General features: G+C 42.7%; 1 protein-coding gene across 4 annotated transcripts in view; it reads left to right on the top strand.

Annotated features, from left to right (window-relative positions):
• Positions 1-27074, top strand: part of PPP3CA (protein phosphatase 3 catalytic subunit alpha) — a 466059-nt gene that overhangs the window by 417741 nt on the left and 21244 nt on the right. For all 4 annotated transcript variants that reach the window (XM_082243610.1, XM_082243608.1, XM_082243611.1 and 1 more), the window contains 2 exons: positions 5922-6006; positions 20000-20097. In XM_082243610.1, coding sequence (XP_082099736.1) covers positions 5922-6006; positions 20000-20097 — 183 coding nt within the window. The remainder of the gene's footprint in view (positions 1-5921; positions 6007-19999; positions 20098-27074) is intronic.

Here is a 27074-nt window from a genome sequence, read left to right as displayed (position 1 = left end):
ATACGCTTTTTGCGATTTTTTTTTTACCAAACATAGGTAGCATAAAACAAATTGGCCGAAAATGTTAAAAAATTTTGATTTTTACATTTTTTTTGGGGGGAATTTCATATTAAAAAATGTGAAAAATATAGCTATTTTTGCAAAATTGACGCTCTTTTTTTTGTTTATAGCGCGTGATCAAAAAATCGCACAGGTGATCAAATACCACCAAAAGAAAGCTCTGTTTGTGGGAAAAAAAGGACGTCAATTTTGTTTTGGTACAGCGTCGCACGACCGCGCAATCGTCCGTTAAAGTCACGCAGTGCCGAATGGCAAAATACCCCCTGGTCGGAATGGGGGTAAAATCTTCCGGGGCTTAAGTGGTTAATTGATCTTCTATTCCTTTACAGTATATAATACAAGCAAACTGACCTGCACGCTGTCATAAGAATTCTTGTTAAAGCAAATCCTATTTCTTTCAAAGATACTATTTATTTTAGGTTTTTAAAATAAAAAAAATATCAGGAGTGTGAGGTTAGTATATAGGGGTAGATCATGTTGTTTGGTATGACTGGCAAAGGAAAGGTTGCAGAACTTTGTAACTACAAATGTTTGTAGCCTAACAATGAATGCAGAGACACCGACCATAAGAACTCTTACATTGCCAGCCATCTTCTGACTGCCAATGTTTATACTTTTCCACATTAGGTATGCTTACCACTTAAAGTGACTATCTCTGCCTGTGTATCACCGCACTGGCAGTCATTGAGGGTTAAAATGTCTGCAGCCTATGAGAGTGGAAGGCAGAGTGATCTGCATTCCACTCCACCTCTCAATGCAGAATGACAGGAATCTTGTTTTGTGTGTCAGAGTGAGGTTCGGCGCAGCCATGTTGTACTATCATTGGATGATTGGTTTGGGTAGGTAGCGTGTCCTCCTCCTCACTAGTCTCCTGTTAAGTGTTGTGTACTGGAGACTGTGGTAAAAATTTAAGTTTTTAGTTTCTGATGGCAACACTGTTGGTGAATGGGGTAGTGCTGTGCCTGCTGAGACTGTTTTTTCTGGACTGGGCTGCGGCTGTCTCTTTGCTGGACTGGGCTGCGGCTGTCTCTTTGCTGGACTGGGCTGCGGCTGTCTCTTTGCTGAACTGGGCTGCGGCTGTCTCTTTGCTGGACTGGGCTGCGGCTGTCTCTTTGCTGGACTGGGCTGCGGCTGTCTCTTTGCTGGACTGGGCTGCTGCTGTCTCTCTTCTGGACTGGGCTGCTGCTGTCTCTCTTCTGGACTGGGCTGCTGCTGTCTCTCTGCTGGACTGGGCTGCTGCTGTCTCTCTGCTGGACTGGGCTGCTGCTGTCTCTCTGCTGGACTGGGCTGCTGCTGTCTCTCTGCTGGACTGGGCTGCTGCTGTCTCTCTGCTGGACTGGGCTCCTGCTGTCTCTCTGCTGGACTGGGCTCCTGCTGTCTCTCTGCTGGACTGGGCTGCTTCTGTCTCTCTGCTGGGCTGCTGCTGTCTCTTTGCTGGACTGGGCTGTCTGTTTGCTGGACTGGGCTGTCTCTTTATTGGGCTGCGGCTGTCTCTGCTGGACTGGGCTGCGGCTGTCTCTTTGCTGTACTGGGCTGCGGCTGTCTCTTTGTTGGACTGGGCTGCGGCTGTCTCTTTGTTGGACTGGGCTGCGGCTGTCTCTTTGTTGGACTGGGCTGCGGCTGTCTCTTTGTTGCACATTTGTAAATGTCTCTTTGTTGCACATTTGTAAATGTCTCTTTGTTGCACATTTGTAAATGTCTCTTTGTTGCACATTTGTAAATGTCTCTTTGATGCACATTTGGGAATGTCTCTCTGATGCACATTTGGGAATGTCTCTTTGATGCACATTTGGGAATGTCTCTTTGATGCACATTTGGGAATGTCTCTTTGCTCAATATATGGGGGGGGGGCTGTCTGTTGTTGCTGGATATGGGAGGGCTATCTATTCTTGCTGTAGTGGGTCTATCACTGCTTTTACTGCAGTAACAAACTCACAGGGCTCATGCATATGGGCGCTTAGAGTTGTACAGTAGGGATGAGTTCATGTATGTTCAGGTAAATGTCCAAACTATATGACCAGAATGCTGAAATCATCTGGAAGTGCCTCTGAGCTTACGTTGGTAAGTGCTGGAGGTTTCTAATTTTTTTGCACATTTTTCTGCATTGCATTTTATTAACAAATTCCTTGTACAGTCGCCAAAATTTTGCTCGATTCCTGTTTTCTAAAGGTGCGGTTCTAGGGGGAGGGCAGTTCTAGTGGGTCGTTCTAGGGGCGGGTAGGGGCATGACCTAGAAGGGGAGGGTGAGTTCCTGCACCTTTTCTCTGAGATAAAAATCCCTGCTTATATCTATACTTGTTCCAGTCGTCGGTTACTCACCCAGCATTGAAGTCAAAGGGTCTATATGTCAGCCAAGGAAATAACATCTCAAAAGTAGAGCCTCCATTTTTCTCTCATGACAGATTCCTTTTAGGGATGGATCTTCAGTTACTAACACAGCAGAAACCCTTTGCAAATTAGTGGACTCTTCACAATAAATGTTGCTAGGTTATTTTCACATTGCCTGAAATATGTTTCAAAACAAAATATTTTGAAATGGTAAAATAATTCAAAGCATAAAAGCGTATTGAAAAATAGTATCTAAGTGAATTCTTGTAAAAGTCTTTAACGTAATGAAACATAATAAAACAAAGTGTCCATCATTGTTGAATTCTTCTCCACGATGTGATGAAAACACCGCTGTGTAATGAACCACAAACACATCACTCAGTGACCCTGCAACCAATGTCTATACAAAATACTCACCGGAAGTATTTGACCTTCAGTCTGTAAGGTCCTAAAAGCTTTAAATGTTATTTATACTCTGAGAGAGCTGCCTTCATCTTCGCACTACTTTTATCAGTCCTCAGTGTTTCTGACGAAGAGAAAATGCCCACAATAGTGTAACATCGCAACTAAAACGATTTAATTTATAATGAAATAAAATACTCACAAAGTGACAAGACTACCAATCCTGGATGTGGGGATATGAATGTGCCTATATATCAACAACACAACCAATAAAAATAAAAAAGAATATTTCATATTTATTAGAAATTGCAAGCAATGAATACTATACACACAAATAATTTCCTTACAATCATATAATTATAACAGTGCATGTCTAGAATGCATTACATAACCTAAAAATGGGTCATATGATATACTAGTGGATCTACGCGTTTCGCTCCATTTACAGAGCTTCTTCAGGATCCAAAGATACATTCATATCAAACACACTCTTGTGTGTGTCAGTGTGTTTGTTATGAATGTATCTTTGGATCCTCAAGAAGCTCTGTAAATGGAGTGAAATGCGTAGATCCACTAGTATATCATATTACCCATTTTTAGGTTATGGGATTCATTCTAGACATGCCTTGTTATAATTATATGGTTGTAAGGTAATTATTTTTGTGTATAATATTCATTGCTTGTAATTTCTAATAAATATGGAATATTCTTTTTTATTTTTACTGGTTTTGTTGTTGATAAATAGGCACATTCAAATCCCCACATCCGGGATTGGTAGATTTATCCCTTTGCTGTCCTTTTCCTCCCCCTCACCCCCCATTCCTACTAGCCGCCTACCAACCAAGTAATTTACTTCATACCTTATTTAACCACTTTACCACCAGAGGATTTTCCTGCTTTACGTCCAGGCCACTTTTTGCAACTTGGCACTGCGCGACTTTAACTGACAATTGCGCGGTCATGCAACCCTGTACCCAAACCAAATTTACGTCCTTTTTTTCCCACAAACAGAGCTTTTTTTTGTGGTATTTGATCACCTCCGCGCTTTTCATTTTTTGCGATATTAATAAAAAAAAGAGCGAAAATTTTGCGAAAAAATTGTCATTTTCTACTTTAACAGTTAAAAAATATCCAATATATTCAATTTTTGTCATATATTTAAGCCAAAATGTATTTAGCTACATGTCTTTGACAAAAAAATTCTCAATGAGCGTATTTTTAACCGCTTTAAGACCGAAAGATTTTACCCCATTCCTGACCAGGCTATATTTTCTGATTCGGCACTGCATTATTTTAACGGACAATTGCGCGGTCGTGCGACGCTGTACCCAAATTAAATTGATGTCTTTTTTTCCCCCAGAAATAGAGCTTTCTTTTGGTGGTATTTGATCACCTGTGCGATTTTTTTTTTTTTTTTTTAATTTTTGAAAAAAAGAGCGACAATTTAAAAAAAAAACAATATTTTTTACATTCTGATATAAAACCTTCCCAAAAAAAAAATGTTTTCGGTCTTTATACGCAAGACCTTATTGAAGTACAAGGTATGGAATTTTATTTAAAAAAAAAAGTTAAAATGTGGTTGGAACCATTTACCTTCACTGATCTCCAACATACAAGTTTGAATTGGCTGTCATACAACACTGAATTTATTCATGTCACTTGAATCAAATGCTGATTTTGTGACACTGCAGATGCCTTTTATTTGATGTGTAGGAAATCTCCCTATAACAATTGTACAAGACAAGTGTGGGAACTGTTTTTCCTTCCATTATTTACTCTACTGTTCTTAGAATACTGCATGTCTTTCAGTTTTCAAAAGACAGGCAGGTGACTTGCACAATAGTATAATATACATTTTTATATTAATTATCACTATACCTTAAAGGGTAAGTTCAAACTTTCATGAAAAATATATATCCGGACCCCACTGCACATAGGGACTGTGATGCACTGTGCTGTCGATGTATTGATCTGCACACTGTATATGGATCTGTACACTGTATATGGATCTGTACACTGTATATGGATTTGTACACTGTATATAATAAATAGCTCCGGAGTGAGTATCTGTCATAATGCTCGCAATAACAAGCGTTGATTGGTCAGCATAATCACGCTTCCCTCTGGGACACCTTACTGGCATAAGCAGCCTCAGTTGTGCTTGTCATTGGTAAGCATGGTTACGTGGCTGTACTGACCAATGAGCACCTGTCATTGTGAGCGAACGCAAAATGACTAAAAGCACATCGAACAACCAAAACAAAAATGTACATAATAGTGCTGCATTATAGAACAAACAGGCAGACGCTGTAATCCGATTCTGTAGAAGCACAAGCTGCACCAAAGATTCACCTTGAGTGAGAATATATTTAAAGTCACGTTGAGATTAAACTATACAAGTAAAATGTATACAAATGTTCGTACAGTAGCATATACTGTAACCTATTAAAAAGCAATAGGTAAAACCACTGAGGACGATAGCTGTTTTAGTCTAGCAATCCAGAGAGAGGAATCAAAAGAATTTGACATCTATTGTTCATTTAATTTTCTCAATTATTATTATTAAAAATGATTATTTATTGAAGGGCTTAATATTTTTAATGGACTGTTTATGTTATAGTGTTGCAGTGTCCTTTAATACACAATGATATGCACATTTAAGCAAAAGAGAGTGGATGGGGATTTAAACAGGGACAGTGCCCAGTTCTGATAAAAAAAATTAAAACTGTTATTTTTTCTAATGCCCTTATAAAATTAATTTTCAGACTGTGTGCATAAAAATAATGGTGTTGACATAATCTGTTATGAATGTGTAGAGTGTATATGTATGTCTGATCATGTTGCTGAAAAGCTAATCTAGAATCCATTTATTCTAAAAATACCACATTTACCCGATTTTTTTGTCAGCTTGTTAATTGGCCTGTATATAGTGATTAGTCATTATCATTTATATTCCATAATGTTATTAAACCAAAATATGTGTAATGTATGTACATATACTGTCTAGACTCTGTTTTGTTCTTTTGCACGTATGCATAGCTGAATTTGTTAATAAGATGATGCATGTAGTGTACATTCACATGTTCTTTGGTTTGTTAGATTGACGGTTGTTGTAATTGTGTTAATTACAGGAGCAACAGCTGCAGCTCGTAAGGAAGTAATCAGAAACAAGATCCGAGCTATTGGGAAAATGGCAAGAGTGTTCAGTGTACTGAGGTGGGAAATCTCTACTGTATCCTCTTTTTCATACTTGTCAAAAGATTCGATTTTTGTCACTTTTGGCACTTTTCCACTGCAAGTACCGGCTAGTACCGGCTCGGCTCTACTCGGCCCTGCTTGGCCCGGTTTGCTTTTCCACTGCGGTACCGCATGGTATAGTGTCGGAGCGGTTCGGTACGGTACGGTATAGGTTTGCTTTTCCACTAAAGTAGTACTAAAGTTAAGTGGGTGGGATAACAACGGGGTGGGTGTGATTCTCTGACCAATCAGTGGCTAGTAGTGACTGCATGCAAAGGATTGTGGGATATGGTACCAGTTTGGTACCTGTTGGAACCACAATCGAGTAGGTACTGTTTTTTCAGAGCCGTACGTACCGTACCGTTCGGTTCCATGCAGTGGAAAAGCAAACCTATACCGTACCGTACCGAACCGTTCCGACCCTATACCATGCGGTACCGCAGTGGAAAAGCACAAAAGCGTGCCGAGCCGGTACGGTTCTATGCAGTGGAAAAGCGCCATTTGTTTACAGCGGTGCACACTTTGTTCCTAAAATACTGATGTGCTTACTAAATAATGCAGTGCAAAGTGAAAGGACATCAATCTGGAGAGGAACCCTCCATGCCACTAAAACAGGATTTTGGCATTTGCATGTGGAAATCTGTGCACATTAGGTCAAAGGAGCATATGTGAGGTCAGGTAAGGATGGTGGACTAGAAGATCAGGCTTACAGTCAACATTCCAGTTCTTTTAAAAGTTGTTTATTATAGCTGAGTTCAGGGCAGGCCTTTCATGTTCCTCTACACCACACTTGTGGAATCAAATCTTCATAGACCTGACTTTGTGCACAGGGGGACAGTCATGCTTGTACAGAAAACTTTTGCCACAAGGTTGGAAGTGCACAATTGTCTAAAATATTTGTATGCGTTAGCATTAACAGTACCTTTCATTGGGAGCACTCAAACTGATTTTATTGGTGGGATGTCCACATACTTTTGGCCATATAGTGAATACGATCTGAGGAGTAAAAATGTGTGCTGTATCATCAGCCTTTTTAAAAATATCTTCTTGTTTACACTGAGGTTAAACTGGCAACTAGACTAGGCAACTTGGCAGGTGAGTTGGTGGCCTTTTACTAATACCTGTTTGCTGCACCATTAGTCCAAACAGGATGGTGAATGTTAATCTGTGTATTGATTAGGCCACCTGTCTTGGAGCTTTATTTAACATATGTATGAAATTAAGACTGTTCCATACATACCTTACTAGTGCTGCACTTTGCTTTGTTTATACACGATGCTTGCTTAAGCCTCGTACACAGGATCAGATTATCAGACAAATCTTCTTTAGTTTTTTGTATATATTCTTTCGTTTCCGAGCATGCCTAGTCTTGCTCATATGATTTTTTTCGGACAAAAACTACTAATTAAACGAAAATCGGACGTTGTGTTCACGTACGATAAAAATTTTATAGCCTGCACATCCAGTTTTTGTCGTACGAAAGTTCGTAATCGGCTGTCAAAAGTACTAAACTAACGATCCAAAAATTGGCAGATCCTTCGTCGGACGAAATTTTACTTCCGATTTTCTTATCGTGTGTACAGGCCTTTATTTCCTCATCACACTGGGAAAATGATTGTTAAACCCAATTGGGTACAGTGGACACTTTTTGATCAGATTCTTGTGATATATGAAGTCTTTTGAGAAGAGGATGCATCTTTTTCTAAGTGTTGCAAGCTCTGGGTCATTTTAATTGTAGTGGTCAAGTTTACATTACATATGTTTGCAAATGCTCACTGTATGTTTCAAGAAATTTTCTGTGGCAGTTTTGTCATTTCCGAAATCTAGGCTTAAAAATTCTAAATAAAATAAAATTGGTCTAAATCATACTCTTTAGTTTCCTATATCTACACTGCAAATACTGTAGAGGAGTATGGCTTGATAGTTGAAAATCATTCAGAATAGTTGGGAAAGTTGGGCTTAATATGAGCGAGGATTTCTAACCCTAGACAAAGAAATTATCTTTTTATTCTGCATGCATGGAAAAGGAATGTCACCTGTGTTTGCTGTTGCAGTATTGTTAATCCTTGCATCCATCCATCCATCCATCACTGCATCCCAGTCATAAAATAGCTGACCAATCTGACCAGTTCAGGCAACAATCTTAAGACTTGTAAGCAGGGGCTGATAAATGCTCTCAAGGGGAAAGTTGATAGGACGGGTTAGTAAACTGGTACTGATGCTGTCCAATATAAGTTTTGCAATCAGCAACTCTCTTCTCCTACCCCTTCCTCCCCTGCAAAATTAACCTGATTGTGCGTGCATTGTTTACTTCTGTCTTGTGCCGGTGGGCACCTTTACAGTCTGCTTGGCTGCAGGTTAGTAACATTGTTCCTGGGCAAATATGTAGACATCATTATAGCTATGTAAGTAAAAAAACTTCATAGTCAAAGAGGTTTAGCAATTCTTATAGGAAAGTGAATGCACGGCTTGGCCTGTTGGATGTGCTGGATACTTGCCATCTCTGTGACCTGAACCTAATTTTAAATTGCGGTCACTTATTCCTTGCCAAAATTTTCTCTTTAAGTTTATGAGCAATATTTGAGAAAAATAATTCCTTTTCCCTTTCCTAAACAAAAGAGACTGCAATCAAAAAAATTATTTTATACAAAATATGTCATATTCCTCAAAATGATAAAATATGTTACCCAAGTGTATTAGAAATAAAACATTTTCTAACCTTGGTAGTACAGCACCTGATACGAGCATTGTAAGAAGTGTCAACTGTTTGATATCATTTTCTGTTTACTATATCCATAATTACAATAGCTGTGAAGCTTAGCTCCATCTATATATATATATATATATATATATATATATATATATATATATATATATATATGTGTGTGTGTTGTCTTTTCTCTTTTTTTTTTTTTACAAAGCCCTTCTGATTCTTTGAGCAAGGTGTCTATCTTGTAAGCAATAACCTGTGCATTTTACTTTGAGGTCATGGGGAGATTATCTGTCACTCTCCTCTGAGCCTCTCTTGCTGTGCTTTCAAGTAATTATTTTAGGTCCTTGGTCTCGCTTGGCATTATGTTCCAATTTATTCTGGGAGCTGAGCCAAGAGCAGGCTTCCAATCATCACAGGTGTAAACATAGCTTTCAGCTGCTGTGTCCTCCATGCTGTGAATCTAGCCATACATATAAATACGTACAATGTTGCGTAGAAGTGCCACTCTTTAAAAAAAAAAAACAACAAACAATGTTATTGTAATTAGTTTAATAAAGCTTTCATTTAAGCCCATGTATGTTCAAGGGTTCCACATGGATGAAATGTTTAATTGGTGCGGTTTTAATTGATTGTAAAAGAGATCAGTTGTGGGTTGTTCTTGCTTGTGGAACACAGTGATCACTTGGAAGATCATTAAATGAGAACTGTGAAAAAAAGCTCGTCATTAAAAGTAAAATGTTCACATAAGGTTATCTCTTGTTATCCAAACTGTAATCCGTCACCATTTTTATCTGTTAAAAAATATCCAATCTATAAAAGCAACCACATTGCCACTTCAGTGCATTTGCTGAATTTTATATATACTAGTAAATGTATGCTAGTTTTTTTTTTTTTTTTTTTTTTATTAATAGGAATGAGAAATAGTGACAAAGCAGCAGATGCCTTTTTTCAAATGGCACAATATGGTATCATATAATACACTACTCAAAACAATTAAAGAAACACTTTTTAATCAGTATATCCATTTAACTCCTGGGATATTGATCTCGCCAGTTAAGTAGCAGAGAGGGTTGTTAATTTCATAACACCAAAGCAGCTGAAACTATTAACAACAGGTGCACTAGATGGGCAACAATGAGATGACCTCCAAAACAGGAATTGTTTTGCAGGTGGAGGCCAATAGCATTTTTTTTTCTTCCCTACTGTTTTTCACTAGTTTTTCATTTGGCTAGGGTCAGTGTCACTGCTGGTAGTATGGGGCAATACCTGGACCCTATAGAGGTTGAACAGGCAGTCCAACTCCTCCAGGATGGCACATCAATATGTGCCATTACCAGAAGGTTTGCTGTGTCTCCCAGCACAGTCCCATGAGCATAGAGGAGAGTCCAGGAGAGCTGGACAGGGCCATAGAAGGTCCTTAACCTATCAGCAAGACGGGTACCTGCTCCTTTGCGCAAGGAGGAACAGGATGAGCACTGCCAGAGCCCTAAAAAATGACCTCCAGCTGGCCACTTTTGTGAATGTCTCTGGCCAAACAATCATAAAAAGACTTCATGAGGGGACGTCCTCTAGTGGGCCCTGTGCTCACTGCCTGGCACCATGCAGCTTGATTGGCATATGCTATTGAACACCAGAATTGGCAGGTCCACCATTGGCACCCTGTGCTTTTCACAGATAAGTGCAGGTTCACCCTGAGTACATGTGACATATGTGAAAGGGTGTAGAGAAGCCGTGGAGAATGTTACGATGCCTGTAACATAGTTCAGCATGACCGGTTTGGTGGTGGGTCAGTGATGGTCTGGAGTGGAGAGAACTGCCATTAGGTATGGAGATGAATTCCTTGGACCTATCGTCAGACCCTACACTGGTGCAGTGGGTCCTGGGTTCCTCCTGGTGCACAACAATGCCCGGCATCATGTGGCGAGAGTATGCAGCCAGTTCCTGGAGGGTGAAGAAATTGATGCCATTGACCCCCATGCTCGACTGACCTAAATCCAATAGAACACCTCTGGGGCATTATGTTTCGGTCCATCAGACGCCGCCAGCTTGCACCTCAGTCTGTTAAGCAGCTCAGTGATGCCCTGGTCCAGGTCGCGGAGGAAATACCTCACTAAACCATCAATCCTCTCAGGAGCATGCCCCAACATTGCCAGGCATGCATACAAAGCACTTGGGGGCCATACAGACTAATGAGTATCATTTTAAGTTGCTGCAATGAAATTTCAGCAAAATGGACTTGCCTGCTGCCTCATTTTTTCACTTTGATTTTCAGGGTGTCTTTGAGTTCAACCCCCTGTTGATCATTTTCATTTCCATCAAACACTGTGGCATCCTTTCATTCCTAACACATTACCCAGTCCATATCAGTATAGATACCCAGCATGAGATTTTTCCCCATTGGGATCTGATTTGTTTTAAAAGTGTTCCTTTAATTTTTTTGAGCAGTGTATAAACAATGATCACTTTTATGTGGTACAAGGGTGGGTGCCATATTTCTGTCATCTACAAGCTTATAGTTTTTCTACTGTACATTTGTTTTATGTATAATCCACAAATTAATTGAAGATCTAAGCTTGTCAACCGTGGATGTGCTGAAGTTAACTGTGTATAATGTACATGTCAAAGCTGAAGGAAAGTTATTGATTAGGTACATTATTTATTTTTTAATGTATCAACATACCAAATGAATTAAATGTGCAGTATGTATAATCTTGATTTGACACAAGATGGGGCACTTGGGAAAACAGGATCTTATAGTTGCCCAAGATCAGGCAGTGTGACAGTATAGATGTGATATAATTGGTATGTCATTCTAAAGGGTAACACTCTACCGTTGCTGCTGTATGAGCCATGTATACAGCAGAGGTCTGCAGCAAGCATGGGGGGTATTTAGGACTTGATTACACAGAATTTTTCTTTTTGTTTCTGATATATACTTGTTAACTAGAATGGAAGATTTTGAAGTGCAGTGCTTGAAGTTTGATTTTATCTTATAGAGCAGGGTTTACTTAGCTATTGGTACATTTGTCAGCCATTGTTTTGTGTCACATTTTCCCAAACAGAGCATGTCCTGTTCTGCTGTGTCTGAATTTGTTTCCTTCCCCCATACAAGTTAATGTGGGTGGCAAAAAAAAAGAAATTCAGAAGACAGTTGGGGAGGGAACATCTCAAAAGCTTCTTAAATTCATCACTAATACAAAACAAATGTAGTGGCCATTTTTATATGGCAGAGGAGCCACAGGGCCCATATTGTTTCATACTCTTTTATAAAAAAGTCATTTAACACCACACATGCTTCAAGATGTGTGAATGTCCACAAGATAAAGAATTGATGTCACTTTATTATTTGGTACATTGGATATGATTGGTTTGTGATGGCTAAGGAGGATAGGATTGTGGTGATTTCCAGTCTTTGACATTGCCCTTTTCAGTTTGAGTGTCATTAAGTGAGAGCACAAGAAGTGATATATACTTTTTTAATATTGTAAGGGACCAGAGAAATGTATTTGTTCAAGCTGATGAAACCGATTTACAATAGTATATTGTAACCCCAGATTACGTACAATATCCACAAAACTGGTTGTACAGATGTCATACTTATTCAGTTAGACAACAGGGTTAATTTACTAAAGGCAAATAGACTGTGGACTTTGCAAGTGCAGTTGCACTCATTTTCCCTAGGGCTTAGTGAATGTGGTGAAGCTATGTAAAGAATACCCAATCAGGTGCTAGGAAAATAAAAACGCACTTTTGCTTGCACATGATTGGATTATGGTAATCAACAACGCTTCACCGCAATCGCTAAGCTCTGAGGAAAATAAGTGCAACCGCACTTTCAAAGTGCATAGTCTATTTGTCTTTAGTAAATCAACCCCAAAGTTTAGCTTTTGTTGCCTTGACTATGGAAATCTTAAATATGATCTGTATATAATCGTTACTGTGTATTGCTCATCCTCCCCTATTCTTTACACAGCCCTATTAAATAAGAAATATCTTGTTTGTGGGGTTTGTATGCCATAAATGGGATCCCTTTCTCTTAACTGGGTAATGTTTGTGTTAAATGACCATATTGTTGATCTATAATGTGATGGGCGGAAGGGAACCCTATTGTTTTGGGAGGACGTCATATGACGTCCTCCTGAGAACACACCTCGCACGGCCATCCAGGGCCATGCTCCGGCATGACTGAGCACTATATCTGCCTGCTGCTAGTATCATGTGATCATGTTTTGTAATGATGAATGGCTTCCTTTCATGCCATCCATTGTATACATTTGTGTTGCTAGCTGTGAATGGTCACAGTGATCACATGGTACAGACAGGGCCAATCACAGCCCATTTGAACCATGTGATTAGCTGTGGCCAATCGCAGCTAATCACAACAATATACAGTAAAAATATTTGCTTATAGCAGTGCAATTCACTGAATTCAATAAAAAAACCCCAGTGGTGAATAAATACCAACAAAAGAAAGCTCTATTTGTGTGAAAAAAATTTTTAAAAAATTTCATATGGGTACAGTGTTGCAGGACAATGTTGCATGTGCAATTGTCATCCAAAAGGCAACAGCGCTGAAAGCTAAAAATTGACCTGTACAGGAAGGGGATAAAAGTGACTGGTATTGAGGTGGTTAATGTATTTTACTACAAAAATATGTATGTCAGTGCCTGTTTAAAAATCAGCAGCTTGCAAACAGTGTATATACACCAACACCAACTGTAAATAAATAATGAGGTTTCAGCGCTAAAAACAATATGTGATATAGTGCACAAAATAATATATCATCATATATAGGACAATATAGTCCTAACGTGAAGTCCAAAACGTATATATAACGGTGATAGTTCTTGGTGTTTAATATTATGATGTGTCACCACGGTGATATCCTCCACCCAATGGAAAAAATGCGAACTCACCAGAACCCTATGCTGTCTAGATTATAGGATAATACAATTTGATAAAACTCCTTTATGGAAAGTATTCTCAATGCAGTGATCTCTGCATTTCTATGTTAGTTTCTTCACCCAGGATATTCACTAATCATGAAGGATGAATCTCCGAAGATGCGAAGAAAAAATTCTCATAGTGTAGCGTTTTTTAAAATTCATGAGTAAAAATGTATAAAAACACACATTGACTCACTCTATAATGAGTAGTCAAATGAAAGGTCCATAAATACAATAAAGTGCAGTGGTGGTACAAGTTGAAAAAAATGCACTTACTCTGGAAGCCGCCACACTAAAATTAGAATGGCGGCTGGACCTCAGACATATAATCCTTCTCAATGGCAGTTTTGCATCACATGCTTCTTAAAGACCTCCAGAAGAAGGGCCCTGGCAGCGTTCTCCCCCCCCCCTTTTTTTTTCTCATTGTTCGTCTGCTGACTTGTTCCAGATAATTAACTTTTGGGAGGGGGGCTGTACCTGGTGGGGGCTCTTGCCAGGGCCCCACTTCCTGTTGTTGGGATCGTGTTAGGAGTTCCTGGGGTCTCCGGGTGACACGCGGGGCCACCTTTTTTTTTTAGCCTTTTGTGTTGTTGATCAGCGACCAAGTTTGTGTAGCCTCGGTGGCCATTTTCTTGTGGTTTCTCATTGAAAATAGCGGCGCCCATGTTTTTAAAGCTATATGGGCGTAGAATTTGTCGGTGGGAGCTCTCCTCATCAGCTAGTGCTGACTCCTGAATCTTTTTCTTTGTGATCGCCGCATGGTGTGCAGATAGCTTGAGGCTGTAAGTGTCTGATCGGTGGTGGTGATTCTTTTTGTGGGGTTCTCTTTCTCTCTGCTATAGCAGTGCAAGTGCTCTGTGCTGGGCCCTGTGGTGCCTTCAGCATGGTGGGGGTGTCCCTTGCAGCGTTATATACTTTTTTTGTGGGGGTCCCCCTCTTCACTAATGGAGTCCCTGGTGCACATTTCCCCACCTAATCCCCTCGCAGAGGCTGCCGGGCCCTCCGGGTCCCAACAATCCCTTACTGCACTGACTACGTTCCTGGAGTTCTTAGTGTCCAAGGTGGATTGGGTCCTGGGAAAACGGGCTAACAAAAAGCGTTCCCCGCCTTCACCTGCTTCATCTGTCTCATCAGATCCTGGATCTGATTCGGGCGCCGCTGATGCGGGTTAACCTTCTGGGTCTGCGTCCATGAACCCTGAGTGCTCAGATAGTGAGGCAAACTCTGACCGAGTGGGCTAAACTTTTACCCTGGAACCTGGAGGGGGAACAGCTTCCCCCCCCCCCGCCTTTGCAGAGCTGGCGGATCAGTTGGTCCAGGGGCTATAGACTGTGATGCCTCTTTGGATGCGGCTCCTTTGATTTCTAGACTGTGTGTCTCAGCAGCCGTCCTTCAGCGTATTATCTGGCTGAAATGCTGGTCTGTGGACCAGACTTCTAAGAAGGCTTTATCTGATCTCCTATTTGTGGGGGATCGCCTCTTTGGAGCTTCCTTGGATGACATCATTAAGGGTCTCACAGGGGGGGAAGAGTACTCTTCTTCCGCAGGCTTGAAAGAGCAAGGAGCCCTGTCGTAGAGGGGGCCATTCTTTTCAGCTCATAGGAGGTCTTTTTCATTCCTTGGGGTCTCAAGACACGTGATCTAAGCCCTTCAAGGCCTCCACCAGAGGTTCCAAGAGGAACTGGACCAGAATTCTCAGTCTCTAGACAATCTGATCCTGTTGAGCCAGGGTACGAGTGGGTCCCTGATCTGGTGGCTTCGTTCTCCAGCACAGGGAAACTCCTTTCTCCCCCTGTACTGGACGGTTGTCACCACGGATGCCAGCCTGTTCAAGTGGGGAGGCGTCCTTGCCACAGCTTGTGCTCAGGGGAAGAGTCCAGACTGCTGATCAATGTACTGGAACTCCGAGCAATCAGACTTTGGATCTTTGGACAATTCTTCTTCAGGGGTGTCCAGAACGCATCCAAATGGACAATGCCACGTCCGTGGCCTATGTCAATTACCAAGGGGGCACAAGAAGTGCCCTGGCGGCTCAGGAAATAGCCAGTATTTTAGGGTGGGCAGAACGATTTATTACAGTTCTCTCTGCTGTACACATCCCAGGGGTGGAAAATTGGCAAGCGGATTGCCTTAGCCTGATTTACGCCTTCCCCCTCTCAAACTTCTGCCAAGACTCCTGTGCAGAATTGAGGCAGAATGGATTCCGGTCATTCTGGTGGCTCCAGACTGGCCTCACCGGTCTTGGTACGCCAATCTGGTACGACTGGTCGCCAATGCTCCTTAGAGACTTCCTCTCAGGGAAGATCTGCTGTCCCAAGGGCCAATCTTCCATCCTGCTTTACAGTCGTTGGTTTTAACGACTTGGCTGTTGAAAGCCAGGTGCTGAAGGATATAGGTTTGTCTTAATCTGTGATTCCTACATTGTTAAAGGCTAGAAAATGTACCTTTAGGAAGACCTATCATCATACTTGGAAGACATACATTGCATGGTGTGAGTCTCTTGGGGTTCACTCTCTCACTCCTTTTTGGTGGCTCGGTTATTGGCTTTCCTCCAACGGGTGGTTGAGCAGCGCCTGGCCTTGAGTACCATGAAGGGCCAGGTTTCGGCCTTAGTGGTTTTGGCCACACATTCCTCAAGCGTACCTTTCTCCAGGGGGTTTGACACTAGGCTCTTCCAGTGTGGTCTCCATTACCGCTGTGGGACCTCAATTTGGTGCTGTCAGTTCTTTAGAAACATCCTTTCAAAAGTCTTCAGGAGGTTCCCCTGCTTACGTTGTCCCAGAAGTTTGCCTTATTGGTGGCTATTACTTCTGCGCGCAGGTTGTCAGAGCTGGCGGTGTTGTCTTGCCGTTCACTTTTCCTGGTGGTTCACAGAGATAAGGTGGTTCTTCGTCCCTGGCCGTCGTTCCTTCCAAAGGTCGTCTCTGAGTTCCATTTGAATGAAGACATTGTGTTGCCTTCCCTACATCCCAGGCCTAAACATCCTAAGGAAATTGCCTTGCATTCCCTGGATGTGGTTCGGGCAATCAGAGTATACCTGGCAGATACCGAGTCTTTTAGGAAGGCAGACTCACTATTTGTACTCACGGATCAACCTTGAAAAGGGTTTGTTGCTTCCGCTGCAACCATTTCCAGATGGATCAGACAGCCAGTGATTCAGGCCTATTCAAATAAGGGCCAGGTTCCTCCTTTCCCTGTTAAGGCGTGCTCTACTCGAGCGCTTAGTGCTTCCTGGGCCTTCCGTCATCAGGCGTCAGTGATGCAGGTTTGCAAGGCGGCCACCTGGTTGTCTGTGCACACTTTCACAAAGTTTTATAAGGTTTATGTGTTGGCATCCGTGGATGCTTCTTTTGCCCGCAAGGTTTTGCAGGCTGCTGTTTAGAGGACCTGGTCCTCTTTGAGGGTGTTTTTTTTTTTTCAGTTGAGCTCCAGTTGTTTATGGTTGAGCTCCATGTTACCTGGTTGGCTACGGTTTAGCCTTGGGAATTTTCTTCTGGCTGTTTCCACGCCTCAAGTTTGAGACTGCTTTGGTACATCCCAATGGTCACGAAGATAAGGAGCTGTGTCTGTCAATGAACGTAAGAGAAAAGTTAATTGACTTACGTAAAATCTATTTCTCTGACGTTCATTGACGGACACAGCACCCACCCCTCTGTGGAGTTGGCTTTCTTCTAATACTGCTTGTAACAAAACTGAGTGCCTTATAGCTGAGAGTGGGAGTATACCCCCTGGGACTGCCTCATAGGCGTAGTCAAGCTTTTTCCTGCCTAGTGTCTTACTCCTGTAGGGGACAGTATAACCCAATGGTCAAGAAGATAAGGAGCTGTGTCCATCAATGAACATCAGAGAAATAGATTTTACGGTAAGTCAAAATCCCATTTTTTGTTTTATCCAGCTGGATTTACTTTAGCTTATAAGTGAAATATAGAACACCAACATGTAAGAAAAAAATAAACAGAATCACTAAGTTTGAAAAGGATCACCCCCCTGAGCGGTGATCATTTTGATTAGTTTATCATTGAGGCTTGGTTCACACTGGGGCGGCTTCAAAGTCGCCTGACTGAAGCCGCCCTGTACAGCGCGGCTTGGATACGACTTCTTTAATAGAAGTCAAGGCAAGCCACTTCGAAATCGGAGTGACTTGAGTCGATCTGATTTAAATGGTTTCATTGCACTGAATCGAATGTGACCGCCTGACATGTTGCACCAGTGTGAACCAAGCCTAAAAGAGCTTTCCTTGAGCATTCCCTGGTAGTGCAAATGAAGCAAACTATTAACTATGGGTGGAAAGGCACTGTCAAGATCTCTGGGATAAAGTTGTGGACAAGCACAAGTCAGGAGAATGCATACAAACAAATTTCAAAGGCTTTATCAATGTGTAGAAGCACAGTGAAGTCTATTATTAGGAGGTGGATGGTATTTGGACAACACAGACCCTCCCGGGATCAGGATGTTGCTTCAAACTGGATGAAAGACACAGGAAGAAACTGGTCAGAAAGGCTACCAAGAGGCCTATAGCAACTCTGAAGCAGTTGCAGGAATTTATGACATTGTGTGCATGTGACAACAATATCACAAATCTTTCACAAATGTGGCTTGTATGGGAGGGTTACAAGAAAAAAGCCACTCCTCAAAGGCAACATGCAGTCAAGACTGAGCTCTGCCAAAACACACCTTAAAGATTCTAAGGCCACGTGGAAACCGGTGTTATGGTCAGATGAGACTAAAATGTAATTATTTGTCCTCAACACCAAATTATATGTCTGGCGGAATTCAAATACAGCTCCCCATCCAAATAACACCATTCCCACAGTCAAGCTTGGAGATGGTAATATCCTGTTATGGGGGTGTTTCTCTGCAGCAGGAAATGGAGCTCTTGTTGGGATAGAAGAAAAGTGGATGGGGCAAAATACCATCAAATTATTGGGGAAAATCTGTTGTCCTCTGCCAGTAAGTTGTTGAGAAGGTTTACCTTCCAACATGATAATGACCCAAAGCACACAACAAAAATTACCACACAGTGGTTGAAGGAGAAAAAGGTGAATGTCCTTGCATGGCCTAGTGGGAGGTCGGACTTAAACCGCATTAAAATCTGTGGAATTACTTGATGACTTCAATCTACAAACAATCACCATCAAATTTAACTGAGCTTGAGCAGTTATACAAAGAAGAGTAGGCAAATATTGCAAAGTCTAGATGTGCAAAGCTGGTAGAAACATATTCCAACAGACTAAAGGCTGTAATTAAAGCAAAAGATGGTTCAACAAAGTACTGACACAAGGGGGTGACCCTTTTTCCAACTCAGTTATTCTGTCTTTGATTTTTCTTTGATTTTTTTTTTTCTGACATGTTTGTGTTCTAGCTTTCACTAGGATGTTATTAGTAAGAAAATACAGCTAGATAAAACAAAAAAAATGTGTCATCACAAAATGTGATGATTTTAAAGGGGATGTGATTCTTTTCTATACCCACTGTATAGTACCAATAAGTATAAACTCTGGGCAATATTCCTTATATTTATGGACAGTGGTAGAGTATGCCACCTGCAAAAATGAAATAAGCCTTGTTGAATAATTTCTTGCCTTTGTTATGGTTTTTACCCATTATAAGTCAGCGTGTCTGGCTACACTTCCCTTCCTGCTGATTAATAATAAACTGGCATGCTTACAATATATGAGTTTGCATGTTTCTGTGATATGCCAGGAAAAACTCTTTAGATTGCATTTGCGTTTCAAACTGCCCTTTATTTATACAGTTTGCGGAAAATTGTCCACTTCGTTAACTGGCTTTCTAAATATAATTAGAGCTATGTTTTGAAGCCGCGGTGCAGTCGTCACATCCTTCAATACAGGTCCTTTTCTACCCATATCATGTTATTGTAAAAGTTAACAAAGAATGTTCTGTTGAAAGCACCATGCTGCCTTCTATGGATGCCTTGATGCTATTGGGTATGATCCACCAATTATGTGATTGCAATGCAAAAGATTTGACCCCATACCATACCTTCCATGTTATAACTTGATTTTTTTTTTTTTACTTTTTGGTGTGGTGAAGCTGATTGCTATTTCAATCAACGCTTAATCCGTTACTGATTCAGACAAAATGTTTTGGCTTTTTTCTTTTTTTGTTCCAACAAAGGTGATCTTATAGCCTGATTTACGGTCCATCTGTACATAATATATTGCAAAGTGTTCGATGTATCTAACAGAAGTTTATCTAGAATATGTTTCCTACCAATCAATAAGCCGAGCCATCGTTTCTGATTTAAAACATCAATAATGAATCATAACCTTTTTTTTTTTTTTTTAAACAGAGAAGAGAGTGAAAGCGTGTTGACTTTGAAAGGTCTCACACCTACTGGGATGCTGCCGAGTGGAGTTCTTTCTGGAGGAAAACCATCTCTCCAGAGCGGTAAGAGAGTTTTAATTTGCGTTCTAGAAAAAAAATACATATTTTTCTATTAACAGTTCTAGAAGAAAACTCTCAAAATTTCACTGGGTAAGGTACACGACAATTAAATAAAAAAAAAAAAAAAGGTTTGATGGTGAAATCCTTACTAAATGCATAATATATTAATATATGTCTATATAAGTATATGATGAATGCAGTACAGAGATAATGGTGTTAATATACAAATATGTCAGAGATATACAGGTGATCGTTTTTAAATGACGTTCTTCTCTTTGACGTATGACACTAAAATGATGTTTAACTCCATAAACAGTTGAAATTTTAAGTGGTTGTAAACCCTCACATTTTACTTCACATGTGTATCATTTTGTGGCCCCAGGTGATGCACATAAATTGACCCTGTTTATCTGCAGTTTTCTCTCCTCTACATCCATTTGAAGTCCATAATTTATAAAGCTTGTGTACCTACACCGTCAGAAAAAAGCGGCAGAGAGCTGAGGTTACACTCTACAGAGCTTAATGAGGAGAGCTCTGAGAGTTGCTTGGAAGGAAGGAACACACTTACCCCCGTCCCCTTCACAAAGGAGCAGAGCTGAGGAAGTCAATCAGCTGGAACTCCCTCCCCGTCACCTTTATTCACTTGGTGAAGCGGTTCATGGTGGTGGCAGAGGAATGAGGCAGGAGACCGAAATTACACTTAGTGCTCTTAATTAAGACCAGTACACACTATAGAAAGGTATGCTTTTGTTCATATTTCATATCTGAGGTTTGCAACCACTTTAAAACTATGATAGAACTTGAGCTAGAAAAGGTGAATGTGAAATCTAGAAATATTGGATTTGGTGTTAATGGTTTGTAGTCTACCAAGATTATCATTTAGGTTAGGAGTGTTCAATGTTTTTTTGTAAACCACAACTATACAGTTGGATCTAAAAAAAATTAGAATATCACCAAAAAGTTAATTTTTTTCAGTAATTCAAAAAGTAAAAATAATATATTATATAGATTCGTTACACACAGAGTGATATAGCATTTCTTTATTTTCATTTTTATAATTATGGCTTACAGCTAGTGAAAACCCAAAATTCAGTATCTCAGAAAATTTACAATAATATATAAGAACAATAAAAAAAGGGATACAGAAATGTTGGCTTACTGAAAAGTTTGTCCATGTACAGTATAGTATGCACTCAATACTTGGTCCGGGCTCCTTTTGCATGAATTAATGCATCAATGCGGTCTGATATGGAGGCAATCAGCCTGTGGCACTGCTGAGGTGTTATGGAAGCCCAGGTTGCTATAAAAGCAGCTATCAACCTGTCTGCATTGTTGGGTCTGGTGCCTCTCATCTTCCTCTTGGCAAAGCCCTACAGATTCCCTATTGGGTTTAAGTAAGACAAGTTTCCTGGCCAATCAAGCACAGTGATACCATGATCATTAAACCAGGTATTGGTACGTTTGGCGGTGTGGGAAAGTGTGCCATGTCCTGCTGGAAAATGAAATCAGCATTTCCATAAAGGCCGTCCTCAGCTTGGTATATAACCCCCCTCTCTGCTCTAGGTACCGACTGGGATCTCTGGTCCTAGCAATTTTTTTCTCCATATCTCTGGTCCTAGCAATTTTTTTCTCCATCCTCCATCTTTTTTGTTTTTTCTCTCAGGAGATCTAAAATCAACTGCCGGATTGGGCGACGGGCTGGATAATCTAGATCCAGTGGTTCCCCCAGCCTAGCCAGCGAGCCTGTGCAGACCACAGCTACGCATTTGGTCGGCCGTGACATAGCCTCACGGACAGAGGCTGGCCCGCGAGTTAAATGTCTCGCAGGGCCGCATATGGCCGGACTCTGGTCTGAGTCGCAGCGGCCCCTTGGTGGACAGCTCCTCTATTTCTGTGGTGAGGATTCTGTCTGGAGCGTTGCTCACACCATGGAATGGTAAGTACAGTCCCCCCTCTCCCCTTTTGGTGTTTTTTTTTGGGGTGCACGTGGGTAACCTCCAGGGATGGTTGGACATGCCTGCAGGTTTCCTCTTCTCCCCCCTAAAAATCCCCCAGTGAGCTGGACTTCCCCCACTCCCTTTCCCCCCCTGTCTGGACCTAGAGTCTGGTGGGGGTCCCAGGGCAGAAGATGCGGCTGAGACCCCTGGGGTCTCCCCCGCTATCCTCACTCTGTAAGGGTCCTGGGATAGTGTATCCTGCCCTGGTAGTCTGGAGGGGTCCCAGTGTAGGAGACCTCTAGGTGCATGCCCCACTGTTTGCAGTGTGGGTATAGTGCAGGGTGGTTTCAGTGCAGAGTGTGCAGCAGTCTCTCCCCCCAACGTGTGTCCTACCTTCAGGAGGGGTCCTCTTGCAGAGGGCACAGGGAAGATCCTGTAATTGATGGTGGCCATTTTCCCTTAGTCTGGCTGGTCTCCGGTTGGCAGCTATGTTTGTGTAGCCCGATGTCACAGTGGCCATTTTCCCTTATTCTGGCTGGTCTCCAGTTGGTGGACATGTTTGTGTAGCCCGATGATGACGCTGGAGACGCCTGAAGTCTCGTGGGGATGCTGAAGCTCCCCCTCTTCCTCCTCAGTTTCCTCTTCCTGTGCGGGACATATGAACAGGGATGGCATCCATGGTGATGCTGGGTCAGAATTATTGGCGCTCATCTGATTGGTAGGGTGAGTCATTGGGGGTCCCTGTTATCTCTCTCTGCTGATAGGTACCCTGAGCCTTGGGGGATCCTTTAGTGCTGCCAAAAGATCATTTTTGTACTACAAAGTCTTCCTTTCCTTAGGGAGTCTCAGGGTCACATCTCCCCCACTGACCCCTCATGGAGATGGCAGGTCCCACGGAACTCCAGCTTCCATCATCAGTCGCACTGATGATGGTCCTGCAGTCCTTGTTGTCCCGGGTGGCCCAGGAGGAAGCATCCCCCTCCTTTCCCTGCTCAGTCTGTCTCACCTGAAGGTTGAAAAAGGAGCACGCGCTGGTATTCCACCACAGTGCGCATGTTCCAAAACGCGTTGTCAGCACGCCGGAAGATCCATAGACAGCGAGTGCGGCTCACCCTGCGGTCCTAGCCTCAGTCTGACTTCAGACACACCACCCCACTTCCTGCGGGACAGGAACCGGAAGGACACAGAGGATTACTTAAAAAACAAAACACAGAGCGCTACGAAGACCTCCAGCATATGAAGGGTGGATGAACAGAACTAATAAGCAGCTGAATCCAGGTAGGGGGGGGAGGGGAGGGAAGGGAAAAAAAAAAAAAAAAAAACAGGCAATAAAAAAGGTTGTAGCTGCAAATGGACATAGGCATAAAATGGTACCATACAATAGGGGACAATGGGATACCATAAATAGGTTGATGATCCTAAAAGGGATAAAGTCCGTGGGCACTGAGCTGCTCTTCCACAGATGAGGAGGAAGAATCTGTACAGACAAAAAGAAGAGGGGAGAAGCGCTCTAAGTGCAGACAATTTATTGCAGATAACAAGGCAGGTGATATACACTCACTAGACATGAAGACTGAAAAGCTGTATGTGTCAAAGCAATCCTGCAGCCATCCTCTGGAGGGTGTCCTCTGGTCACAGGAAGCCGTATGCAGTACTGTCACTGGCGGTGGGAGGGAAGAAAGCCGGCTGTCTCCCACAACATCAGCGGTGAGCGGTCAAGCGGCTCGGATCTGCGGTTCCGTGTTGCGAGTGATGGATGGAGGCACTCTCACCCACAGGGATGGTGGGATCTGTCCGATGTGTTACGGCATGCACGACGCGTTTCTGAGCATGCGCGGGGTCCTCTGCACCCGGCGCGCTCTTTCATCAGGTGCTACCTGATGAAAGAGCGCGCCGGGTGCAGAGGACCCCGCGCATGCTCAGAAACGCGTCGTGCATGCCGTAACACATCGGACAGATCCCACCATCCCTGTGGGTGAGAGTGCCTCCATCCATCACTCGCAACACGGAACCGCAGATCCGAGCCGCTTGACCGCTCACCGCTGATGTTGTGGGAGACAGCCGGCTTTCTTCCCTCCCACCGCCAGTGACAGTACTGCATACGGCTTCCTGTGACCAGAGGACACCCTCCAGAGGATGGCTGCAGGATTGCTTTGACACATACAGCTTTTCAGTCTTCATGTCTAGTGAGTGTATATCACCTGCCTTGTTATCTGCAATAAATTGTCTGCACTTAGAGCGCTTCTCCCCTCTTCTTTTTACACAGAGGATTACTGACCATCAGCTGTGGCCCCATGCCGAACATGGATGCCGGAGAACCCATCCACCCACATTTACTTACTCTGATGTAAGTTTTTAAATGTACCTTGCTCATTAAATTTTAGTCTTTACTCAGAGGCGCCTGTTTTCTCTCTTTGTGTTTCACCTGATTCTGAGCCTGATGCCGCTGTGGACGTGGGGGGGGGGGGGTCCAGGGGGCTTAATATCACACCCCAGATCCATCCAAAAGTGAAGATGATTCCTCAATGGTCGAAACAGCGAATTAAAAAGTGCTGGTAGACGCACTTATCACTGCAGTGCGTGAGCCTTTAAAAATAGAGGATGCGACTGATGTAGCCACGGAAGTGGCTGTGTTGTTTGGTATGCATAAGTCACCTCGCACTCCAAAGGTGTTTCCTTGTGTGCTTTATTTTGATAGGTTGTCCTGTAAGGAATGGGAACTACCAAAATAACCCTTTGTGGTCACCAAACACTTTGCTGTACATTACCCTTTTAAAGGAGTCACTTTTAAAAAGGTGGACTAGTCCACCAGTGGTAGTCCCTCCTGTTTCCAGGTTGAACAAAGCTACCATGATCTCAGTAGAGGAATCCCCGTCCTTTAGAGACCTGGCTGACAGGAAAGCAGAGGCTGTGGCATGCAGCATGTTTACTATGGCTGGTTCGACATTGCGGCCAGTCTTTGCCTCAGCCCTGGTGTCTCAGACCCTAATTGAATGGGCCAAGCTTTTGTGCCAGGGCCTGGGGGGTAGCAGGTCCCCGCTTCTTATGTTGATTTAGTGGACAAGTTGGTCCATGGCCTGCAGTTTATTTGTGATGCAGCTTTGGATACAGCTCCTGTGCTGTCCAAACTCTGTTTCAGCGGTGGTGATTAGGCATGTGCTGTGGCTTAAGAGTTGGTCCGCAGACCAAGCCTCTAAGAAAGCTCTCATTGATCTGCCCTTTTAAGGCGATCGCCTTTTTTGGGCTACCCTGGAGGATGACATTAAGGGTATCATGGGGGAGGGGAAGAGTACCTTCCTGCCATAGCCTGTGTTGGGGCTAACCTGGATGACATCATTAAGGGTATCATGGGAGGGAAGAGTACCTTCCTGCCATAGTCTAGGAAAGGGAAGGAGCCTTGGTGCAAACGGGGGACCTCCTTCTCAGCACATAGAAAACTATTTTGTGCTTCTGGGACGGAGAGTAAGGGAAATAGATCTTTCGAATCTTCCCCAGGACGTTCCATGCATCCTTGGTCTAGTAAGCCTAGAGCTAGCTTCTCTGAACCCACAGACAAGACCCCTTCAGCATGAAGGTCTGCTCTCACCTATTATTGAAATTATTCTTTTGGGGGTACACAGAAAGGGGGACAAAGCTTGTCATTTTCAGGTTTTTTAGGTTCTGAGTCTCCTTGTGCAGATTTAATTCCTGCAAAGGTTCAGGTGATGTCTGAACTACCTAAGGTCCCCCCTATCCCTGTCCAAGGAATTGATTTACCTAGTTCTGATTCGAATTCTAACCAGGGTGGTCCTTCCTCTGGACAAACTTCAGGAACCACAGGCCGTGATTCACCTGCTGCTGTCACACAGTTCTCTCTCCCATTTTGCATACAGGTTCTGAGTCTGATGGTATCCACCTTCAAGACCGTTCTGTTTGCATAGTCCTACATGCAGCTCCTTTAGCAGGTTCAGCTCCACAGGAGGATACCGAGGTTCGTGGTGAGATCACAGGTTCCTCTGGCAGATGCCGCAGGCGTCCAAGGGCCACTGTAAGGCCAGTATCATCCTAGTCTCAGGCTTCTTCCGCAATTCCTGCGAGGAATCAAGGGCTAGGATCTTCCAATCAGTCTGGTGGTCATAAACATCCATTGGGGGCTTCCTCTCAGAGAAGACCTGTTGTCCCAAGGGCTGAGCTACCACCCTGCTTTACAGTCACTGGTTTTAATGGCTTAGCAATTGAAAGCCAGGTACTGAGGGATCGAGGTCGGTCTGGATCACTGGTCTCTAATATGGTGAAGGCAAGAAAGTCGCCTTCCAGCAAGATATATAATCATACGTGGAAAGCATACATTTCTTGGTGTCAGTCGATTGGCGCTCATCCTCAGTCCTTTTCTGTGGCTTGGATCTTAACCTTTCTTCAACAGGGCGTTGATCAGAAGTTGACCTTGAGTACCATCAAGGGCCAGGTGTCTTCACTTGCAATCTTTTTTCGCGACCCCTAGCCACGCACTTTTTAGTTTGTACCTTCATTCAGGGGGTTCGACATGTGGCTCCACCCGTATTGTCTCTTTTGCCGCCATTGGGATTTAAGTTTAGTATTTTTGGTTCTCCAGAAAACGCCATTTGAGAATATTCAGGAGATTCCCTTGCCTACGTTATCCCAGAAGGTGACATTCTTGGTGGCTATTACCTTGGCCCGCAGGGTATTATCCTGTCGCAGTCCCTATTTAATGGTCCATAGGGATAAAGTGGTTCTTCGTCCCTGTCCATCATTCCTACCCAAAGTTGTCTCTGACTCACATTTGAATGAGGACATTGTGTTGTCTTCCTTTTGTCACAAGCCGGCTCATCCCAACAAATTTGCTTTGCATACCTTGGATGTGGTTTGTGCGATTTGGTTGTATCTGGCAGCTACTAAGTCCTTTCAGAGGTCAGACTTGCTTTTTGTGGTTCTGGTCGGACCAAGAAAAGGGCTGGCTGCTTCTTCGGCTACCATCTCCAGATGGATCAGACAGATGGTGACTCAGGCTATTCCGTTAGAGGTCAGGTTCCACCTTTCCCTGTC

Source organism: Pelophylax lessonae, assembly GCF_965119305.1.
Source record: "Pelophylax lessonae genome assembly, chromosome: 1".
NCBI classification, from domain to species: Eukaryota; Metazoa; Chordata; class Amphibia; order Anura; family Ranidae; genus Pelophylax; species Pelophylax lessonae.
The sequence above is the reverse complement of the archived record's forward strand: the minus strand, read 5'-3'. Positions and strand labels throughout refer to the sequence as shown.